This window comes from Pseudophryne corroboree, chromosome 4, assembly GCF_028390025.1.
Source record: "Pseudophryne corroboree isolate aPseCor3 chromosome 4, aPseCor3.hap2, whole genome shotgun sequence".
NCBI classification, from domain to species: domain Eukaryota; kingdom Metazoa; phylum Chordata; class Amphibia; order Anura; family Myobatrachidae; genus Pseudophryne; species Pseudophryne corroboree.
In genome coordinates this window covers 901,848,268-901,872,695 of record NC_086447.1, presented here as the reverse complement: position 1 = coordinate 901,872,695, position 24,428 = coordinate 901,848,268, and the positions used below count along the sequence as shown (strand labels likewise).

The window sequence follows — 24,428 nt, the reverse complement described above, 5'->3', positions numbered from 1 at the left end:
CCACCTTCCTTGTGGAATGGGCCTTGACAGATTTAGGCTGTGGCAGGCCTGCCACAGAATGTGCAAGTTGAATTGTGCTACAAATCCAACGAGCAATCGTCTGCTTAGAAGCAGGAGCACCCAGCTTGTTGGGTGCATACAGTATAAACAGCGAGTCAGATTTTCTGACTCCAGCCGTCCTTGAAATATATATTTTCAATGCCCTGACAACGTCCAGCAACTTGGAATCCTCCAAATCGCTAGTAGCCGCAGGCACCACAATAGGCTGGTTCAGGTGAAACGCTGACACCACCTTAGGCAGAAAATGAGGACGCGTCCGCAGTTCTGCCCTGTCCGAATGGAAAATCAGATATGGGCTTTTATACGATAAAGCCGCCAATTCTGACACTCTCCTGGCTGAAGCCAGGGCCAGTAGCATGGTTACTTTCCTTGTAAGATATTTCAAATCCGCCGATTTGAGTGGCTCAAACCAATGGGATTTGAGAAAATCCAAAACTACATTAAGGTCCCACGGAGCCACTGGGGGCACAACCGGGGGCTGTATATGTAGTACTCCTTTTACAAAAGTCTGGACTTCAGGAACTGAAGACAATTCTTTCTGGAAGAAAATCGACAGGGCCGAAATTTGAACCTTAATGGACCCCAACTTGAGGCCCATAGACAATCCTGTTTGCAGGAAATGTAGGAATCGACCCAATTGAAATTCCTCCGTGGGGGCCTTCATGGCCTCACACCACGCAACATATTTTCTCCAAATGCGTTGATAATGTTGTGCAGTCACCTCCTTCCTGGCTTTAACCAGTGTAGGAATGACCTCTTCTGGAATGCCTTTTTCCCTTAGAATTCGGCTTTCAACCGCCACGCCGTCAAACGCAGCCGCGGTAAGTCTTGGAATAGACACGGTCCCTGCTGAATCAGGTCCCGTCTTAGAGGTAGAGGCCACGGATTTTCCGTGAGCATCTCCTGAAGTTCCGGGTACCAAGTTCTTCTTGGCCAATCCGGAGCCACGAGTATCGTTCTTACTCCCCTTTGCCGTATAATTCTCAGTACTTTGGGTATGAGAGGCAGAGGAGGAAACACATACACTGACTGGAACACCCACGGTGTTACCAGAGCGTCCACAGCTATTGCCTGAGGGTCTCTTGACCTGGCGCAATACCTGTCCAGTTTTTTGTTGAGGCGAGACGCCATCATATCCACCTTTGGTTTTTCCCAACGGTTCACAATCATGTGGAAGACTTCTGGATGAAGTCCCCACTCTCCCGGGTGTAGATCGTGTCTGCTGAGGAAGTCTGCTTCCCAGTTGTCCACTCCCGGAATGAACACTGCTGACAGTGCTATCACATGATCTTCCGCCCAGCGAAGAATCCTTGCAGCTTCTGCCATTGCTCTCCTGCTTCTTGTGCCGCCCTGTCTGTTTACGTGGGCGACTGCCGTGATGTTGTCCGACTGGATCAACACCGGCTGACCCTGAAGCAGGGGTTTTGCCAGGCTTAGAGCATTGTAAATCGCTCTTAGCTCCAGTATATTTATGTGAAGAGACATCTCCAGGCTTGACCATACTCCCTGGAAGTTTCTTCCCTGTGTGACCGCTCCCCAGCCTCTCAGACTGGCATCTGTGGTCACCAGGACCCAGTCCTGTATGCCGAATCTGCGGCCTTCTAACAGATGAGCACTCTGCAACCACCACAGAAGAGACACCCTTGTCCGTGGCGATAAGGTTATCCGCTGATGCATCTGCAGATGCGATCCGGACCATTTGTCCAGCAGATCCCACTGAAAAGTTCGTGCGTGGAATCTGCCGAATGGGATTGCTTCGTAAGAAGCCACCATCTTTCCCAGGACTCTTGTGCATTGATGCACAGACACTTTTCCTGGTTTTAGGAGGTTCCTGACAAGTTCGGATAACTCCTTGGCTTTCTCCTCCGGAAGAAACACCTTTTTCTGAACCGTGTCCAGAATCATTCCCAGGAACAGCAGACGTGTTGTCGGGGTCAACTGAGATTTTGGAAAATTCAGAATCCACCCGTGTTGTTGCAGCACTACTTGGGTTAGTGCTACTCCGTCCTCCAGCTGTTCTCTGGACCTTGCCCTTATCAGGAGATCGTCCAAGTAAGGGATAATTAATACGCCTCTTCTTCGCAGAAGAATCATCATTTCGGCCATTACCTTGGTAAAGACCCGAGGTGCCGTGGACAATCCAAACGGCAGCGTCTGAAACTGATAATGACAGTTTTGCACCACGAACCTGAGGTACCCTTGATGTGAAGGGCAAATTGGGACATGCAGGTAAGCATCTTTTATGTCCAGGGACACCATAAAGTCCCCTTCTTCCAGATTCGCTATCACTGCTCTGAGTGATTCCATCTTGAACTTGAATTTTTGCAATGTGCTGACATTATCACGTAATTCCATAAACAAAGCCATCCATTCCGGTGTCGACTCCCTGGGGGGTGACATCACCATTACCGGCAATTGCTCTGCCTCCACACCAACATCGTCCTCATACATGTCGACACACACGTACCGACACACAGCAGACACACAGGGAATGCTCTATTGAAGACAGGACCCCACTAGCCCTTTGGGGAGACAGAGGGAGAGTTTGCCAGCACACACCCAAGCGCTATAATATATATGGGAACAACCCTATATAAGTGTTGTATCCTTATAGCAGCTTAAATATAGTAATATCGCCAAAAAAAGTGCCCCCCCTCTCTGTTTTACCCTGTTTCTGTAGTGCAGTGCAGGGGAGAGTCCTGGGAGCCTTCCTCACAGCGGAGCTGAGCAGGAAAATGGCGCTGTGTGCTGAGGAGAATAAGCCCCGCCCCCTATTTCGGCGGGCTCTTCTCCGGAGTTTGTGAGATCTGGCAGGGGTTAAATACATCCATATAGCCTCAAGGGCTATATGTGATGTATTTTTTAGCCATAAAAAGGTATTATACATTGCTGCCCAGGGCGCCCCCCCAGCGCCCTGCACCCTCCGTGACCGCTGTGTGAAGTGTGCTGACAACAATGGCGCACAGCTGCAGTGCTGTGCGCTACCTCAGGAAGACTGAAAAGTCTTCTGCCGCCTGCTTCTGGACCTCTTCCATCTTCGGCATCTGCAAGGGGGGTCGGCGGCGCGGCTCCGGGACCGGACTCCATGGCTGGGCCTGTGTTCGATCCCTCTGGAGCTAATGGTGTCCAGTAGCCTAAGAAGCCAATCCATCCTGCACGCAGGTGAGTTGACTTCTCTCCCCTAAGTCCCTCGATGCAGTGAGCCTGTTGCCAGCAGGACTCACTGAAAATAAAAAACCTAAAAACTTTTTCTAAGCAGCTCTTTAGGAGAGCCACCTAGATTGCACCCTGCTCGGACGGGCACAAAAACCTAACTGAGGCTTGGAGGAGGGTCATAGGGGGAGGAGCCAGTGCACACCACCTGATCCTAAAGCTTTATTTTTGTGCCCTGTCTCCTGCGGAGCCGCTAATCCCCATGGTCCTGACGGAGTCCCCAGCATCCACTAGGACGTTAGAGAAATACAAAGGTAGTATATCCTGTGAAACACTATATATATAGGACCATGACGCACTTAGCCCCCCCACCTCAGGGTACGGAATATAGTGATAGCAACATGTGATACATGGAATGGAAACCACACAGCAGCTATAGGCACACAGTCACAATGCAGAAATTATTACACAAAATAATAAGACTGCACTGGACTAGTATTACTACGTAACACTACGTATGTATACAGATATAACAATACACAGTAAACACTGGATGTATATCACAGAATACTTGTACTAAATATTCCTGTAGTTATGTGCTTCTTCTTAACTAACACTGTCTAAACGACATATAGAATACTTAAGTGTCCTGTAAATGCACAGTGCGGATGATGCAGGCGGTTTTACAGAGGAGACATCACCCAGCAGTCCCAGAATCAGCGCAGCTCTGTGTAATGGCGCCCAAATGCTGACAGGGAGTGAGATGCAGCTCCAGGGCGGGAACATCTGCTTTAGATAGCGCCTGGGGCTGGGGGAGGGGCTACAGGTCAGCGCCTTATCCCCTCTGCTGGACTTCACCACTGGGTACTATGGAGCCTGTAACAAACGGATTTCAGTAAATCCGACCTCTGCTCCTTGACCTGGTGGATATAGTGGGGTCCCTGCATGGCCACAGTGTCCACGCCAGCGGCGTGGTCCGTCTCTGGAGACTGCAACCGTATCGTGATTTCAGCAGGTCCCACCTGGGGGGCCCTCTTACCTCCTCCCTAACGTGCGACCACGCGATCCAGGACAGCAGCGGCGATATGTGTGCCTAATGAGACCGGAGTGTCTCCGCTGTAAGTACCCGGCAACCAGGGCGCGGGAGTATACAGCGACACTGGGGGAGGTGAGGGAGCAGCAGCACGATATGTCAGTGACATATAGCATCTAGTGCCTGTACTGCGCCCCTTGAAGTCTTCTTTCATCTCAAAAAAGCTCTTTTCAGGGCTGCCTAACGCAGCCCTCCCTGTGAGCTGCCTGCACTGCAGGCACCAACTTACAAACTGAGCTCCAGAGCCTGGAGGCGGGGTTATAGAGGAGGCGGTGCAGTGCATCCTGGGAACAGTCAAAGCTTTAGCCTGTTGGTGCCTCGGATCAAGATCCAACTCTATACCCGATGTTATTCCCTGTGGAATCCCAGTGTACCCCGCTGCAGAAATAATCTGGTAGCAATTATGGTTTCATTTTTCAACCGAATTCAGTTAAACGCATTTCAAATTTGTGATTTGACATAGATTCCTCAGAATAATAAGTGTTCACACTCGGCGCAGGATTCTGATCAGTGAGGAAGCGGGCAACATTGTATATGGAATCAGTAGGATATGCCGGCGCTTGCTACTCCGGCGGTCAGGAGACCGACGCCGGGAAACCGCAGTTTGAAATACCGACGGGATGATTTGGGGTTGTTTTCCCCTCTCCCCTAATCCTTACCCTCCCTTCCCGTAGCCTAACCTCAACACCGGCCCTAAACCTAAATTACTGTGTGTTTTGGAAGGGAATGCGGTTATGTGACCGGCGGTCACTATATCGACGCAGGAATCCCGCCCAATGGAAAGCCAGACAGTCGGCATGCCGACTGACAGGGACTATTCACACTTGTGGGTGTCCACGACATCCATAGAGTGGGAACAGAACCCGTGGCGAGCGCAACAAGCCACCGCTCCCCCCCCCCCAGCCGGTAATCTAAACACCGGTATCCTGGTGTCGGTATGGTGACCCATACCCAACCCGTTTTGGAACCAGCCCTAACTGTCTTCACTCGAGGACACGGCTGTACTCCACCTGAACACCGCAGGTATGCTTCAATGGCAGAATCTGGTGCCTTTGGCCTTGAGAATGGAGCACGACAGGGCTGCCCCCTGTCACCTGCTACAAAACCTTTACCACTGACGCTTAGATGATGTAGATACTGCTGCTCTCTATGCACACTGTGGGTTACTGTATATATAACACAGATGTGTTCTCATAATCTACATCATTGCTGCAGTTGCGCCAAAAAGCCCTTCTCGGTGCACCAGGTCCAGTGAGATTCTGCCAGCATTGGCCATCTTTTTTGCCAAAAGTGCATCTTAGTCGCAATGCAACTAGGACGCAGCAGGAGACTATGCTGAATAATGTGATATATGGGCGAGAGGGTCACAAAGTTTGTACACAAAGTGCTGCAATGTAGCAGCCGCAGCTTTTATCCAACACAAAAGTTCTGTTGTGCCCAGTCTACAGACTCAGTCACACAGAATATACAAGTGTCATGTCACATTAATCAGCAGAAATGCACGGGACCTGGCGGCTCACACTCGCCAAGCAACTCACGCTGCGTGGCGTATTGAGGCTAGACGTATGTGAATGCAATTTCCATGAACCGCAAGCTTTGCGAGTAGCCTGAAGATTTATAGCAGCAATAATTTAAAAAGCAAAACCAGCCTGACGGGGAAAGAGAGGAGCGCAGATTTGTGGCGGATTATTCTCAGTAGAATTTCGTGTCACGTTGCAAATTATTTACGTTATTTCATGATGCTGCAAGAGAATCGTGCACAGCAACATAATATAATAATATAATACATTAGGACTGTAGCACCAAGATGTTGCCCTTCCTAGGGGATGATTACAGACATGAGTGCACACAATGCAGTAACCGTCTGTTCCATTAGCCGACCTGTCACTAGGCTGATCTAAGATATTTGCAGACATGTTGCTATAAGTTACTGTATAGAAATAGTTTTGCTCCTATGTAAACCCATCCTAGTCAAATCTCCTGTCCACAAGAGATGATCTTCAGGGACCAAAGGAGAAAACAAAAATGAAACCGAAACATCTTGCATGGGTCTTCAACCTGCGGCCCTCTAGCTGCTGTGGAACTACACATCCCAGCATGCCCTGTCTGAGTTTCAGCACGCCTTTAAAGAAAAACTGCGGCAGAGCATGCTGGGATGTGTAGTTGCACAGCAGCTGGAGGGCCGCAGGTGGAATACCCACTGATGAATGATTTATTCTGCTGGTGGACAGGGAAATACTCTTGCATCTTGTTTAACCAGGCAAAGGCTAACACATTTACCCGCCCCCCCACCCCCCGCTTACCCACCACCACCACTTACCCTGAAGGCAGGATTAGCTCTGTTCTCCAGCAGGGCTTTCACGGCTCCCAGGCACAGGTTTGAAGCCGCAATGTGCAGAGCGGTTCCAAAATCAAAGTCGCTACAGGTGGCGTCCGCATCTGAAAGGGAGAGAACGGTCACCGTGGGCTGAAAGGTGCTGACTTGAGGGATGCACATCTATAGGAAACTATCTTTTTGCAAAGAATAACACAACAATAGCTCCTTGCAGGAATCATAGTGGGGGCAGAGCTGGTCTCCACAGCATATAACACGCTCCGCTTTCCTCTGCAAAGCACAGTCGAACACAGACCATGGGGGGTGATTCAGAGTTACGATCATGACCATAGACATGCAGGGGGACGCCCAGCACAGGGCTATTCCGCCCCGCATGTCATTGCCGCCCCCCCCTGCAGAAGTGCAAAAGCATCGCACAGCGGCGATGCCTTTGCACTTTAGGAGTAGCTCCCTGCCAGCGCAGCTTTAGCGTGCTGGCCGGGAGCTACTCGTCGCTCCCTGACACGCAGCGGCTGCGTGTGACATCACACAGCCGCTGTGGCCCACCTACCCCCCCCACACGGTCCGGCCACGCCTGCGTTGGCTGGACCTAGCCCACAAAATGGCGGCCAAACGCAGCCATTCCGCACCCCCCTGCCCAGCGACCGCTTCTGCCCGTCAATAAGGCAGAGGCGATCGTAGCGCAGCGACCAACACCAGACACCAACAACACAGACCAGACACCAACAACACAGACCAGACACCAACAACACAAACCAGACACCAACAACACAGACCAGACACCAACAACACAAACCAGACACCAACAACACAGACCAGACACCAACAACACAGACCAGACACCAACAACACAGACCAGACACCAACAACACAGACCAGACACCAACACCACAAACCAGACACCAACAACACAGACCAGACACCAACAACACAGACCAGGCACCAACAACACAGACCAGACACCAACAACACAGACCAGACCCCAACAACACAGACCAGACCCCAACAACACAGACCAGACCCCAACAACACAGACCAGACCCCAACAACACAGACCAGACCCCAACAACACAGACCAGACCCCAACAACACAGACCAGACCCCAACAACACAGACCAGACCCCAACAACACAGGCCAGACACCAACAACACAGACCACACACCAACAACACACACCATCAACACAGACCAGACACCATCAACACAGACCACACACCAACAACACAGACCAGACACCAACAACACAGACCAGACACCAACAACACAGACCAGACACCAACAACACAGACCAGACCCCAACAACACAGACCAGACCCCAACAACACAGACCAGACACCAACAACACAGACCAGACACCAACAACACAGACCAGACACCAACAACACAGACCACACACCAACAACACAGACCAGACACCAACAACACAGACCAGACACCAACAACACAGGCCAGACACCAACAACACAGACCAGACACCAACAACACAGGCCAGACACCAACAACACAGACCAGACACCAACAACACAGACCAGACACCAACAACACAGGCCAGACACCAACAACACAGACCAGACACCAACAACACAGGCCAGACACCAACAACACAGACCAGACACCAACAACACAGACCAGACACCAACAACACAGACCAGACACCAACAACACAGACCAGACACCAACAACACAAACCAGACACCAACAACACAGACCAGACACCAACAACACAGACCAGGCACCAACAACACAGACCAGACACCAACAACACAGACCAGACACCAACAACACAGACCAGACCCCAACAACACAGACCAGACACCAACAACACAGACCAGACCCCAACAACACAGACCAGACCCCAACAACACAGACCAGACCCCAACAACACAGACCAGACCCCAACAACACAGACCAGACACCAACAACACAGGCCAGACACCAACAACACAGACCACACACCAACAACACACACCATCAACACAGACCAGACACCATCAACACAGACCACACACCAACAACACAGACCAGACACCAACAACACAGACCAGACACCAACAACACAGACCAGACCCCAACAACACAGACCAGACCCCAACAACACAGACCAGACACCAACAACACAGACCAGACACCAACAACACAGACCAGACACCAACAACACAGACCACACACCAACAACACAGACCAGACACCAACAACACAGACCAGACACCAACAACACAGGCCAGACACCAACAACACAGACCAGACACCAACAACACAGGCCAGACACCAACAACACAGACCACACACCAACAACACACACCATCAACACAGACCAGACACCATCAACACAGACCAGACACCAACAACACAGACCAGACACCAACAACACAAACCAGACACCAACAACACAGGCCAGACACCAACAACACAGACCAGACACCAACAACACAGACCAGACACCAACAACACAAACCAGACACCAACAACACAGACCAGACACCAACAACACAGACCAGACACCAACAACACAGACCAGACACCAACAACACAGACCACACACCAACAACACAGACCACACACCAACAACACACACCATCAACACAGACCAGACACCAACAACACAGACCAGACACCAACAACACAGACCAGACACCAACAACACAGACCAGACACCAACAACACAGACCAGACACCAACAACACAGACCAGACACCAACAACACAGACCAGACACCAACAACACAGACCAGACACCAACAACACAGACCAGACACCAACAACACAGACCACACACCAACAACACAGACCACACACCAACAACACACACCATCAACACAGACCAGACACCATCAACACAGACCACACACCAACAACACAGACCAGACACCAACAACACAGACCAGACACCAACAACACAGACCAGACACCAACAACACAGACCAGACACCAACAACACAGACCACACACCAACAACACAGACCAGACACCAACAACACAGACCAGACACCAACAACACAGACCAGGCACCAACAACACAGACCACACACCAACAACACAGACCAGACACCAACAACACAGACCAGACACCAACAACACAGACCAGACACCAACAACACAGACCAGACACCAACAACACAGACCACACACCAACAACACAGACCAGACACCAACAACACAGACCACACACCAACAACACAGACCACACACCAACAACACAGACCACACACCAACAACACAGACCACACACCAACAACACAGACCACACACCAACAACACAGACCACACACCAACAACACAGACCACACACCAACAACACAGACCACACACCAACAACACGGACCACACACCAACAACACGGACCACACACCAACAACACAGACCAGACACCAACAACACAGACCAGACACCAACAACACAGACCAGACACCAACAACACAGACCAGACACCAACAACACAGACCAGACACCAACAACACAGACCAGACACCAACAACACAGACCAGACACCAACAACACAGACCAGACACCAACAACACAGACCAGACACCAACAACACAGACCAGACACCAACAACACAGACCAGACACCAACAACACAGACCAGACACCAACAACACAGACCAGACACCAACAACACAGACCAGACACCAACAACACAGACCAGACACCAACAACACAGACCAGACACCAACAACACAGACCAGACACCAACAACACAGACCAGACACCAACAACACAGACCAGATACCAACAACACAGACCAGACACCAACAACACAGACCACACACACCAACAACACAGACCACACACCAACAACACGGACCACACACCAACAACACAGACCAGACACCAACAACACAGACCAGACACCAACAACACAGACCAGACACCAACAACACAGACCACACACCAACAACACAGACCACACACCAACAACACAGACCACACACCAACAACACAGACCACACACCAACAACACAGACCACACACCAACAACACAGACCAGACACCAACAACACAGACCAGACACCAACAACACAGACCAGACACCAACAACACAGACCAGACACCAACAACACACCATCAACACAGACCACACACCAACAACACAGACCACACACCAACAACACAGACCAGACACCAACAACACAGACCAGACACCAACAACACAGACCAGACACCAACAACACAGACCACACACCAACAACACAGACCAGACACCAACAACACAGACCACACACCAACAACACAGACCACACACCAACAACACAGACCAGACACCAACAACACAGACCAGACACCAACAACACAGACCAGACACCAACAACACACACCATCAACACAGACCAGACACCAACAACACAGACCACACACCAACACAGACCAGACACCAACAACACAGACCAGATACCAACAACACAGACCAGACACCAACAACACAGACCACACACACCAACAACACAGACCACACACCAACAACACGGACCACACACCAACAACACAGACCAGACACCAACAACACAGACCAGACACCAACAACACAGACCAGACACCAACAACACAGACCAGACACCAACAACACAGACCACACACCAACAACACAGACCACACACCAACAACACAGACCACACACCAACAACACAGACCAGACACCAACAACACAGACCAGACACCAACAACACACACCATCAACACAGACCACACACCAACAACACAGACCACACACCATCAACACAGACCAGACACCAACAACACAGGCCAGACACCAACAACACAGGCCAGACACCAACAACACAGACCAGACACCAACAACACAGACCACACACCAACAACACAGACCACACACCAACAGCACAGACCACACACCAACAACACAGACCAGACACCATCAACACAGACACCAACAACACAGACCACACACCAACAACACAGACCACACACCAACAACACGGACCACACACCATCAACACAGACCACACACCATCAACACAGACCACACACCATCAACACAGACCACACACCAACAACACAGACCACACACCAACAACACAGACCACACACCAACAACACAGACCACACACCAACAACAATCAACACAGACCACACACCATCAACACAGACCACACACCAACAACACGGACCAGACACCAACAACACAGACCAGATACCAACAACACAGACCAGACACCAACAACACAGACCACACACACCAACAACACAGACCACACACCATCAACACAGACCACACACCAACAACACGGACCACACACCAACAACACACACCACACGGACCACACACCAACAACACAGACCACACACCAACACAGACCACACACCAACAACACAGACCACACACCAAGAAATGCTGCTCATTGCTGAACGGGTGACCGGGAATGCGAGGTTTACATAATATACGGGTGATGTAAAAAGTATTCACACCTTTGTCGTTACACACATTAAATTTTTCTACATCATGGAATCAAAACAGATGTGGAAATTGTTACAACTGATAATACAAAACACTTTGTAAAGGGCCAGATTCATGTTTGTAAGTAAATCAAAAAAGCAAGCAACTGCGGGGGGGAGGGGGGGGGGGACATGTGCAGAGAGAGTTAGATTTGGGTGGGGTGTGTTCAAACAGAAATCTTAATAGCAGTGTAAAAATAAAGCAGCCAGTATTTACCCTGCACAAAAACAATATAACCCAACCAAATCTAACTCTCTCTGCACATGTTACAGCTGTGCCACCTGCAGTGCAGCATGGTTTTGCCCAGTTGTGTGCTTTTTTGCTTTACTTACAAACATGAATCAGGCACCTTGTCAAGTAAAAAAAAAAAACATAAAAAAGAATATTACTGTATATACTGTAGAGGTTTCTGCATTTTTTTTCTGAATGCAGAATTTAAAAAATGTCTATGTGCCTCATTCAGAGATGGACATTATGCAGATTTGTTCACAATCGCGATGCATGAGCAGTAAAAACAAACGCTCACCTGTACAGACCGCAGATGCGGTGATAATTAGAATGCAGAGTGATTGACTGTTACTGAGCGTTTATGGGAGGTAATAGGGCAGTGCCGTGGAAGGGTGGCTAGTCAAATACAGGTATGTCGATAAGTCAAATATCTAATCTGACAATCACGTGGCAGTGACTCAATACATAAAAGCATGTGGACTGGTCAAGAGGCTCAGTTATTGTTCAGGCCACACACTGGAATGGAGAAGAAATGTGACCTAACAGACTTTAACCATGGAATGATTGCTGGTGTTAAACTGGGTTCTTTTTCCAGTATCTGGCAAACTGCTGATCTATAATTCTACAACTTTGTTGAATCCATGCTACAAATAATTATTTGGTGTATGGGGCAAAGTGTATTCTACTGAGTACTGTATTATATACACATATATATGAGATATATGTGGATAGTAAAAGAAAGCTCGTGAAACACCTCATTATTATCCTGCTTTTAAGTGATTTTTATTTACCCACAATTATTTTACGTGTTTATCTTCATGATGAAGCTTTTTGTCTGTGTACGCACTAACCAGACGCGTGGCCCCTCAGATAGTGTTTCACTTGATTAGTAAATAGATGCACCTAACTGCAGACAGTTGGAGTGCAATCAATTATTATGCCACTTCTTAGCAAAAGAGACAAATACGTCTGAAATAATTGCTGTCAGTTTATTTGTAATGAAGATAAACGTTTAGCGGTGGGAATTACAGAACAAATCCATCATATGGGAAAAGAAAGCGTAGGAAGCGGTGAAGGTTTCATACTGCAGAAAGCCCACAGTTGCAAATTACTGATGCGCCTTTCCCCCCCCAACACCCACCACCACCACCAAATTGCAGCACGTCCTACCTTTTGGCTTTGAGGCTTTCAGGATTACGTGTATTATCTCTGGGACGTCAAAGTAGGCCGCATAGTGCAGGGCATTCATGTTCGTCCAGCGGCTTCGTAAGCTTATGTCTGCCCCAACGTCAATTAGGTAGGAGGCAAACTTGGCGGCAGTGTCCACATCACCTGTGCGAAAAAAAATCAGTTGCCTATAGAAACAGGATCATATATTGTTATAGGTTACTTTCATTATGAACGTTACTATCTGCCCGGCTTAATCTTCCCTGGTCTTGTGCCAGCGTTTGCTCTGTATACCCATCTCTTCCTAGGAATGGCAACATACGCTGCGGTGCTGTACGGCCGTGAGAAAGTACGTGAAATCCACGGCAACGAGAGGAGACGGATTTATGTGTCACGCTAAGCAGTAGTGATCTAGACAATACTTGGCGGCAACGTTATTTTGCTTTGAGCTGTGTAGGGGGTTGTACTCCCCAGTTGAGCATGCCTTCCCCCACCATATGGCAAGCTAACCCTCTCTCTCAGCATAGTAATAATAATAATAATTATTATTTTATTTATATAACGCTCTTTCTCCAATAGGACTCAAGGCGCTTAACAGATACATAGCATAATATAGTACAGAAAATAATGAAGTACATTTTAATAAAATACAGAAGCATGAAGATACTAAAAGGGACATTATGGAAATGCTTGAGTAAACAGGAAAGTCTTGAGTCTACTTTTGAAGGATTCTATAGTTGGGGCCTCTCGCACTGTGCGGGGAAGTGAGTTCCATAGAGTCGGAGCCGCATGACTAAAAGCTCGACCCCCAGATGAATTACGGTAGATTCTAGGTACTGCTAAAAGTCCTTCATCTACAGATCGCAGTAATCGAGTGGGGCAGTATGGGGTCAGGAGTTGCTTCAGGTACCTTGGGCCCTGGTCATGTAGGGCTTTGAAACTCAGTAAGCCAATCTTGAAGATGATTCGCCATCTTACAGGCAGCCAGTGAAGGGATTAGAGTATGGGTGTTATGTGGCTAGAACAGGGCTGGTTGGTTTACAGCCTGGCAGCTGTGTATTGCACCAGCTGTAAGCCGTGCAATTCTTTTGCTGGGAGACCAAGGTAGTGGGCATTACAGTAGTCTAGTCTATTGTGACTGCGCCCCCTAGCTCACAGCAAGCACAGTTTTTTTTACCAACTTCATGGCAGCAAACTCCATGATCATTTAGGAAAAGCGTTTAAATGTTTTAAGATACCTGGTTATATAGAAACATAGAATGTGACGGCAGATAAGAACCACTTGGCCCATCTATTCTGCCCATTTTTTTATCCTTTAGGTAATCTCAACCCTTTTTGAACCTTAATTCTTTTTAACGATGTTCATATGCTTATCCCAAGCATGTTTAAATTGCTCTACGGTCTTAGCCTCTACCACCTCTGATGGGAGGCTATGCCACTTATCCACTACCCTTTCTGTGAAGTAATTTTTCCTTAAATTTCCCCTGAACCTCCCCCCCTCCAGTTTCAGTGTATATCCTCGAGTTCTAATACTTCTCTTCCTTTGAAGAATGTTTCCCTCCTGAACTTTGTTAAGACCCTTGGTATATTTGAAAGTTTGTATCATGTCCCCCCTTTCCTTTCTCTCCTCCAGACTATACATGTTAAGATCTTTTAGCCTTTCCGGGTAAGTTTTGTGATGTAGAACATGCACCATTTTAGTTCACCTTCTTTGTACACTCTCTAATGTATTTATATCCTTCTGGAGATAGGGTCTCCAGAACTGGACACAGTATTCCAGATGGGGCCGTACCAATGACCTATACAGTGGCATTATCACTTCTCTTTTCCTGCTACTGATTCCTCTGGCTATGCAACCAAGCATCTGACTTGCCTTTCTCATTGCTTTGTTGCATTGCTTTCCTGCCTTTATGTCACTTGAAATAATGACTCCTAGATCCCTTTCCTCCTGAGTAGTTTCCATTATTGTACCCTTGATACTATATTTAGCCTTTGGGTTTTTGAGACCCAAGTGCATGATTTTGCATTTTTTAGCATTAAACTGTAGTTGCCATGTTCTTGACCATTTCTCAAGCCTACCTAGGTCATCAATCATTTGTTTTACCCCTCCCAGTGTGTCTACCCTGTTGCATATCTTTGTATCATCTGCAAAAAGGCATACTTTCCCTCCAATACCATTTGCAATGTCACCAACAAAGATATTAAAGAGAACTGGACCAAGTACAGATCCCTGGGGTACTCCACTGGTAACATTTCCCTCCATAGATTGTACTCCATTTACTACAACTGTCTGTTCTCTATCCTACAACCAGATTCTTATCCATTTAACGGTTTTATAATCCACCCCCATGCTTTCAAGTTTATTTAGCAGTCTGCGATGTGGGACAGTGTCAAATGCCTTACTAAAGTCTAGATATGCTACATCTACAGCTCCCCCTTGATCTATTATTTTCATTAGTTAAAAAAGTCAATAAGATTTGTTTGGCATGATCTCCCACCAGTAACCCATGCTGTTTTGGATCCTGTAAGTTGTTTGATTTAAGATATTCCACAACTCTTTCTTTTAATAGTTTTTCCATTACTTTCCCTACTATGGATGTAAGGCTTACTGGTCTGTAGTTACTTGCTTCTTCCTTGATTCCACTTATACATAGGTTACCAATGTTACATAAAAACAAGGGAAGTAAGAAGACAGCTGCAGAAATTCATCACTACAAGGCCCAGAAACGAGAGAACGTAATATTTGTGGCTTCTGGAGACATTCCGCTGTTTTATGGAGAGCACCTATATATAATGAGACCCTCCAAACACGGAGGGAGCATATCAAAATTACATCTGGGCTGCAATGAGTGTTACCTACAGCTGTACAGGTGAGTACACCAATCTCATAGGGTGAACTAATATTCCCGAGATCGCAGCCTATATTACCCAGGAATGACATGCTATACAACTTGTTCTCACTGAACGGAGGAATATTGGTTCGGACCACAGAAAAACAGCATCCGCTGTGTTTAAAAGACTGGCACGGCTATATTTACGAAGCTATGACTTTTAAAAGCAGTCTCTTCTCGGTAGGTTGACACACATTAAGTGTAAGGCCCGGCAGAATGTGAGTGCCGCTTTAACTTCTCAAGTCTAACCTGCCGAGAAGCAGCGACTTAAAAAATACAGATGTGTCCGCTTACATCCTTGCTGCAGTCACGCTTAACAGCCTTTCAAGTCTCGTCATGCTGTGGCGGGACTCGTAAGCTCAGAGACCCTTTTTTTGTGTCTTTTGTCTTAGATGTAATGTAATGCAATAGGCCGCACAAGCAGCTTCCGCTGATTAAAATGATATGCGACACGCCTATATTCTGTGTGTAATTGCGGCTCTATCTGCATCCAAAATGCCACGTTACAGTGATTTCCAGGAAAACACTGTAGCATAGCATTTTGTATGCATATACAGTCACAGTCACACACAGAATATAGACATGCTGCACATAATATTAATCAGCAGAAGCTGCTTGTGCGTCCTGTTGCCTTACATCACGCCTAAGACAGAAGACGCTGCTACAGAGTCACACGGCACTCACGCGTTGTGTGTAATGCTACTTGTAGAGTTTGGAGCAAAGTTGTAAGAGGACACATCTGTATAGTCTATAATCTTTATCTTGAAAAGGGAAATTGATCTTGAATGCGCAACTAGTGGATTGTAGCCTATGAGAAAACAAGTGGCACCTCACAACCTAACCACCAAGATAATACAATGCAAAGAGATTTTTTCTCACAATGGCGCACACCACATATATAGTAGATAAAAAGTTCTTACTCCAAAGGTTTTTTTTTTAGGAGTTAGAGAATCCAAATTCTTTTTGAGTTGGAATCGTTCTTATACACACACCATAGTTACTTCCATGAGGATAAATTCCAGTGGATTCCCAATCCCAAAAAAGAAAAAAAAACAATCTAGTGCAATATTGTCTGAACAGATGACTGAATTACTTTATGACATAAGACTCACAATAAAAACGTTAAAACAAGCACGTCACCGCACAAATTGTGGGCAGGGATCACACTGGCTCAATCTCCACGCTATTACCCGTCCCAGATCGAATAGGGATGAGAGTCCGAAAGCCGGGGATTCTTTCCCCTCCTATGTAATAAAGTCATTCTGTCATCTGTTCAGACAATATTGCACTAGATTGTTGTTGTTGTTTTTGAGATTGGGAATCCAGTGGAATTTATCCTTATGGAAGTATCTATGGTGTGTGGATAAGAACGATTCCAACTCAAAAAGAATTTGGATTCTCTAACTCCTAAAAACCCTTTTGGAGTAAGGACTTTTTATCTACTATATGGGGGTCATTCCGAGTTGATCGCTAGCTGCCGTTGTTCACAGTGCAGCGATCAGGCTAAAAATCGGCATTTCTGCGCATGCACCGCAATGCGCAGGCGCGACGTATGGGTACATAGGCATTTGTTGTTTTGCTCAGGTTCTAGCAAAGTTTTCAGTCGCACTGACGGCTGCAAGAAGATTGACAGGAAGTGGGCGTTTCTGGGTGTCAACTGACCATTTTCAGGGAGTGTTTGCAAAAACACAGGCATCTCTGAAAAAACGCAGGCGTGGCTAGGCGTTCGCTAAGCGGGTGTATGACGTCAAACCCGGACACGAATAGGCTGAAGTGATCACAAGCGCTGAGTAGGTTCAGAGCTACTCAGAAGCTGCACAAACTGTTTTTGCAGAGCTCGGCTGCACATGCGTTCACACTTCTGCTAAGCTAAAATACACTCCCCAGTGGGCGGCGGAATAGCGTTTGCACGGCTGCTAAAACCAGCCAACGAGCGATCAACTCGGAATGACCCCCTATATGTGGTGTGTGCCATTGTGAGAAGTAATCTTTATTCTGTCATCGCTTTGTCTCACATGAATGACCGGTACTCATCCCACCTGCCCTGTCCAAATCAACCATGGAAGTAGTACTATAATGTAGCTGCCCTGCAAGGAGGCAAAACCGAGGCAGCCACCCAAACAGCCACACTGGCAACCTCAAACCAGACATGGGGCACTTTGGAACTCTTCTTGTCTGCCAGCCTGAGAGAGGCAGCAGGTGCAGCCCTGACTGTGACGAGCATCTGCTGAGGCGTGGTGGCCCTAGATAGAGAATAAGCCTAGTTCTAGTAGTTAAACAGTGGACACATCTCTCCCTTAAGACCTAAACATTACTTTATAGGAACTTCCACCTTCACGTGACTTTTGAACCACTAGTTTGGGTACATACACTACCGCTGAGTTTTACAAATTACATTGCTGTAACTGCTAGTGCCCTTCTGTGCTTTTCAACCATGTTTTTGTTTTTAATGAGCAAGGTGGTTTATGCTTGTTGTCCTAGTTAGTGTCACCCCCCCCCCCAGATTAAAAAAAAAGAAAAAATTAATATCTAGTGCAGGGACCTTAGTACATGATGGCATACAAATATATACAACACTGCCTGAAAATATTAAGATGTGGATGAAAAGCACAGAAGAGATATAGAAAGAAAGAAAATTATTAAAAATTGCAGGACGGCATGTCCACATCCATAAACTTAAGTAAACTGAAGGTAGATATGGGGTTATTCAGTTTTGTTAGCAAACTAAAAAACACTAATGGGCAAAACCATGTGCACTGCAGGGGGGGCAGATGTAACATGTGCAGAGAGAGTTAGATTTGGGTGGGTTATAGTGTTTCTGTGCAGGGTAAATACTGGCTGCTTTATTTTGAAACTGCAATTCAGATTTCCGTTTGAACACACCCCACCCAAATCTAACTCTCTTTGCACATGTTACACCTGCCCCGCCTGCAGTGCAGCATGGTTTTGCCCATTACTGTGCTTTTTTGGTTCGTTAACAAACATGAGTAGTGCCCATAAGCCCTTTAAATGTCACTGGTAAATTGTGCGGATGTTCTCACCGATGCCTTGTGCTCCAGATTTACAAGTGTAATGAAGAAGGGTCATGTCCGTCAGTCCGTCCCGGTCATTGACGTTGCACCCTCTCTTCAGGATCTGAAACACAACACACGTCTACATGAACGAAACCGGAGAGAGACCGCACAAGCATCTCCGATCTGTGGTATTACCCGGGACCGTTGCATTATTAACATTAACATTATTATATTTCTAAACTTACTTTCTGAGTAAACATGAGTTTCTTCGTGCACTTTCCTGCCCTGTATACAAACATACGTGTGTGATTTCTGCAGCTTCACACATACCCCTGTAGTAAGGCGATCCTTCCATCATGAGCTCAGATATCAGGGAGACACAGCCGTCAGGCTTCTCTAAGACTACACTGTAACCTTGAGTTTAAGCACAGCAAGCAAGAGTGTTACTGCATTTAGCATAACACTTGCCTGACTCATAATTACATTTTTCAGCACTTTATACGCAGCACACAGTTATCTGAGCCTGACCATGCGTAGTCAAAGAATACCAGGACCCTGGAAAGTCCCGGGGTCTCCGAATCTGCAGCTCCGCACCGGCCTCACAATAAGTCAACATTAAGACCTTGCTCCTGACCAAATGCGACTGATGGGAATGGAGGTGAAATATTTCTATCCTGCAACGTAAAGGGAACTAGAACGCTAATGCCCGATTTCATCCAATTTCGGGCATTCTGGTAGATATATCGGGTGAAATCGGGCATTTTGGAGGTGTTTCCGATCCGATCCGCGTTCCCGTGAGGGTCGGATTGGCTCCCCTAGATCGTTAGTGCTGCACTCGTGATATGTCGGTTCCCGCAGGCATGGCTGGGATCGCATAAGTTATATTGCATGCAAAATGTACCAAATCGTATGGAATCGTATGGAATCTTATAGGAAGCTCCCGGGAGAGTTCACGGGAAATCAGCCTCAGACATATCGTTGTAGTGTATGGGGTCCTTAACAGTCATCGTCTCGTCCACTTACCTCATTACCAATCATATCGATACTCTGCTGAACCTGGGGGACCCATTGCCTTAATATAGCAAACAGTTCAGACACGGTGGTGTTTGGGTCAAACAAAATATCCTGGCATGAAGCATCGTTTGGGTCAAAAAATGAGAATTCTGGAATGAAAAGTGAAATATTAGACAGGTTTAAACATATAATCATTATCAGCTTTTACACACCATCAGAAATAGTCGCCAAAAGACGAATCCCGCCCACTTCTGTAATCACCCCTCCACCGTTCATCTGCGGAAGTGTCCTGTCTTATCTATACATTTAATCAGCTAAGTATTATTTTTTGTAAGAGCAACTACTCCACAATAATGCAGATTTTGACGGTTCGGGTGTCATTCGATTGGGTGTGTGATGTAGATGCGCAATAATGTCGTAGAATTTTGATAAGTGGTGAGGTTGTTGAAGAATAACGCGTGGTGAATTATTACCATAGAAAAAGCATTGAGTGGGGGCACTTTCTTTTTCCCTTTACGCTGTAAATTGCAGCGAAGCCATTGCCAGTTTTTTCTGTCCTATATTCAGTAGATATAATGAATTCATTCTAAATACTGTATCCCAAAAGTTTACACTTTCAGGATATAGTAAACTTTCCATATACGCATTGTAGAACACAATATATATATATTTTACTTGATTTCGAGCAAAGCGGTTGACTATTTAGGTTTTACATGTGGGGGATACCGTATAACAGGTAAGTGTCCTATTAGGGGGATGGCACATTACATGCACAGGGTGAGGAAACCACATAACAGGTGTCTTATTAGGTGTAAGGAGCGTTACATGCAACAAGTGTCTTATTAGGAGAAATGAGTGTTACATACATAGGGGGGAGGGAATGCCGGGTACCAGGTAAGTGCGTTTACAGGTGTAAGGAGCGTTACATGCATGGTAAGGGATGTCAGATAAGAGTTAAGTGTTTTAAAAGGAGAAAGGAGTGTTACATGCAAGTGGGGGAGGGGGGGGGGGGGTGATGGGGGAGTATCCGGATAACAGGTAAGTGTCTCATTAAGGTAAAGGAGTGTAACAGTAACATGCAGTGGAGAGGGGGTGCTGGATAACAGGTAAGTGTCTTATTAGGTGAAAATATAACGGCTTTATAAACCGTGTGAAATACTGTATGTGTACAGGATAATTCAAGACTTCGGATATGACTCGTTTAAGTGTTATTGGCGGCTACACTGAAGAAGCATGTTTTATTTCAGTGTACTCCACCAGTTTAGGTCAGGGTTCAGTTCAATGAGATAAAATGTAATAAAAAGAAGCAAAACAAAAAGTTTAAAAACTTTTATCCCTACGTTACGCTGGCACTAACAGTCCCACGTCGGCCTCTAATCTCCATTACAGTCGCTACTGTCCATTACTGCCTTACACCAACAGACCAGACACTACAAAGGAAACCGTTCCAAGCGGTTTCACACTGCCATGTCATCAGGGAACAGAACTACAGCTGTAATATGAATAAGCAAAGATAGATGGGAACCGCTTTGCAGTAGCGTTACTGACCGTCACATACTGACCATACAGCAGCAGACATATGAGACATATCGCCTCCGCTTCCATAAACGCAGGTTTCTGCAGTTTGCAACTGCCAGGAAGCCGGGATATTCAGCTTCCTTCTGACTGGAACTTCTAAATCAGCTAATTAGCAATTGTGTTAGGATATCCTATAAGTTATGGAAATTGTTTGTTAAGAGACACTAATGTATGCATTATTAGGTTCGCTTTCCTGCAGGTGCAAAACCCACAGAGCGTTTAATTGCCCCCATACGGCTGCCTTATTAATTATTTTTTGTGTATATATGTTATTCTGCACCAAAGAACGTCTTTCTACACTTTGGGAACGAATCTGCTGCTTTTGTTGGTCACACATCAGTGACTTTACATAAATGCCGCTACAAGACATTCCCTGGTGTACAGCCATGCGTCAATACGCAAGGACAGATGCATACTTTGAGCGTCTTTAGACACACAAATCTTGGTACGTCTTTAGACAAAACCATCAGGTCGCACTGTAAAAGCCTGCAGCAGCCCATGCTCGATGCAGATTCTCCATCAGAGTACGGTCTCCCATGTGAGTGATTAGGTGTCAGAGTTTGCAACTAGGTCAGCGACACACCCATAAGACGGACCATCCCCGTGTGTCCGCATAGACCCACCCGGTCAGCGTCCAGTACATTGTCAAGACATTTCTGAGACCCTCAAACACAACTGTGCACAGAGGCCCTCATTCCGAGTTGTTCGCTCGTTATTTTACGTCACATCGGTGCGATTTTCCGCAAACTGCGCATGCGCAATGTTCGCACTGCGGCTGCGCCAAGTAAATTTGCTAAGAAGTTTGGTATTTTACTCACAGCATTACGAGGTTTTTTCTTCGTTCTGCTGATCGTAATGTGATTGACAGGAAGTGGGTGTTTCTGGGGGGAAACTGGCCGTTTTATGGGAGTGTGTGAAAAAACGCTGCCGTTTCTGGGAAAAACACGGGAGTGGCTGGAGAAACGGAGGTGTGTCTGGGCGAACGCTGGGTGTGTTTGTGACGTCAAACCAGGAACGACAAGCACTGAACTGATCGAGTCTCGAGCTACTCAGAAACTGCAAAGAAAATTATTTTCGCTATATTGCGAATACTTCGTTCGCAATTCTGCTAAGCTAAGATTCACTCCCAGTAGGCGGCGGCTTAGCGTGTGCAATACTGCTAAAAGCAGCTAGCGAGCGAACAACTCGGAATGAGGGCCAGAGTCTGGATGCATGCGCAGTGCAACTCACAAGAAGAAAAATAGCTCAACTGCGCCCAACGTCGCCAGTGCGTCCGACTCATAATCAGGCCCTTTACTGAAAGTGAAATCGAAACATGAAATGAAAGGTAATTAAAATTTGTCAGTAAGGATATATTCTGCTTTAACCTAATTGTTTTTATCCTGGATCATAGTAGACTCATTACAATAATAAATGCACAAAACTTTAGAGTATAAAAAGGGGCGATCACGTGTGGTCCAGATCAGAGAGATCCTGTGAATTTGCAGAGGTTTCTGATCGGATAGTCGCCGCTCAGACAGAGTGAATACCCGCCCCGCAGTGCGAAAGTCTCTGCGGAAATCTCAGGAACACAAATATTTGCAATCCCATTATCATCTGATACAATGTTTGGGCTAGTGCAGTGCAATGGATGTAAAGCATTTGTTTGGAAAGAGGCAGCGTGGAGACTCAGCTGCTGTCCAATCTGTGAGCAATTTTCTCTGCTGAAGGAGGAGAGAGCTCCCCCCGCACGCTCAGCACAGATCGCGCTGTGCTGAGCGGCAGGAGCACACATCTCTCCTGCATCGGCCCGTGGGTACTGGGCTTAAGGTGCAATGAGGAGAGATTTGGATTTATAGGCCATAGTCACACCATCTGGCAAGATAGGATCTTATACAAAAGTGACGGCCTGCACCCATCTTCAAGGGGAACGAGAATACTAACTGAAGTTTGGATGCTTCATCAAGAACTATTTAAACTAACAGAGGGGGCAGTGAACCAAGCAGGAATAAAGCAATCTGCTCCACAAACCCAGAGGTATTGTTTCTGCAGGCAAAAGGAATAGGAAGCATATCCACAGCAACAGAAGATAACGCAGATCAAAACCAAATAAATTTAGGCAGAGAGAAGAACATAGTTAGGAACAGGAAAAACACAAACAAAACTCTAAAAGCTATGTGTGCAAATGCTAGGGGCTTAGGAAATAAAATCCCAGAACTAACTGCAATAATGACAAGGGATGATCTAGATATTGTGGCAATTACAGAGTCATGGTGCAATAAAAATCATGACTGGGACATAGCTATACCGGGATATACTTTATTTAGGAAGGACAGAATGGGAAAAATCGGAGGAGAGGTAGCAATGTATGTAAATAAAAAAGCATAAATACTACCTTAATACAAAGTATTGAAGAAAAAACTGAGGCGCTTTGGGTAACCATAGAAACAGGGGATAAGTCGATTATTC

The 24,428-nt window shown here is 46.7% G+C and overlaps 1 protein-coding gene across 11 annotated transcripts in view; it reads right to left on the bottom strand.

The window, feature by feature from the left end:
* Positions 1–24,428, bottom strand: part of CLIP4 (CAP-Gly domain containing linker protein family member 4) — a 176,222-nt gene that overhangs the window by 97,636 nt on the left and 54,158 nt on the right. For 10 of the 11 annotated variants that reach the window (XM_063918918.1, XM_063918922.1, XM_063918923.1 and 7 more), the window contains 4 exons: positions 20,412–20,551; positions 19,416–19,509; positions 13,487–13,648; positions 6,627–6,745 (listed from right to left, as the gene is read on the bottom strand). In XM_063918918.1, the coding sequence (XP_063774988.1) occupies positions 6,627–6,745; positions 13,487–13,648; positions 19,416–19,509; positions 20,412–20,551 (515 nt within the window). Of the gene's footprint in view, positions 1–6,626; positions 6,746–13,486; positions 13,649–19,415; positions 19,510–19,633; positions 19,742–20,411; positions 20,552–24,428 lie in introns of those variants that run through there. The other variant, XM_063918929.1, reaches the window with a different exon arrangement.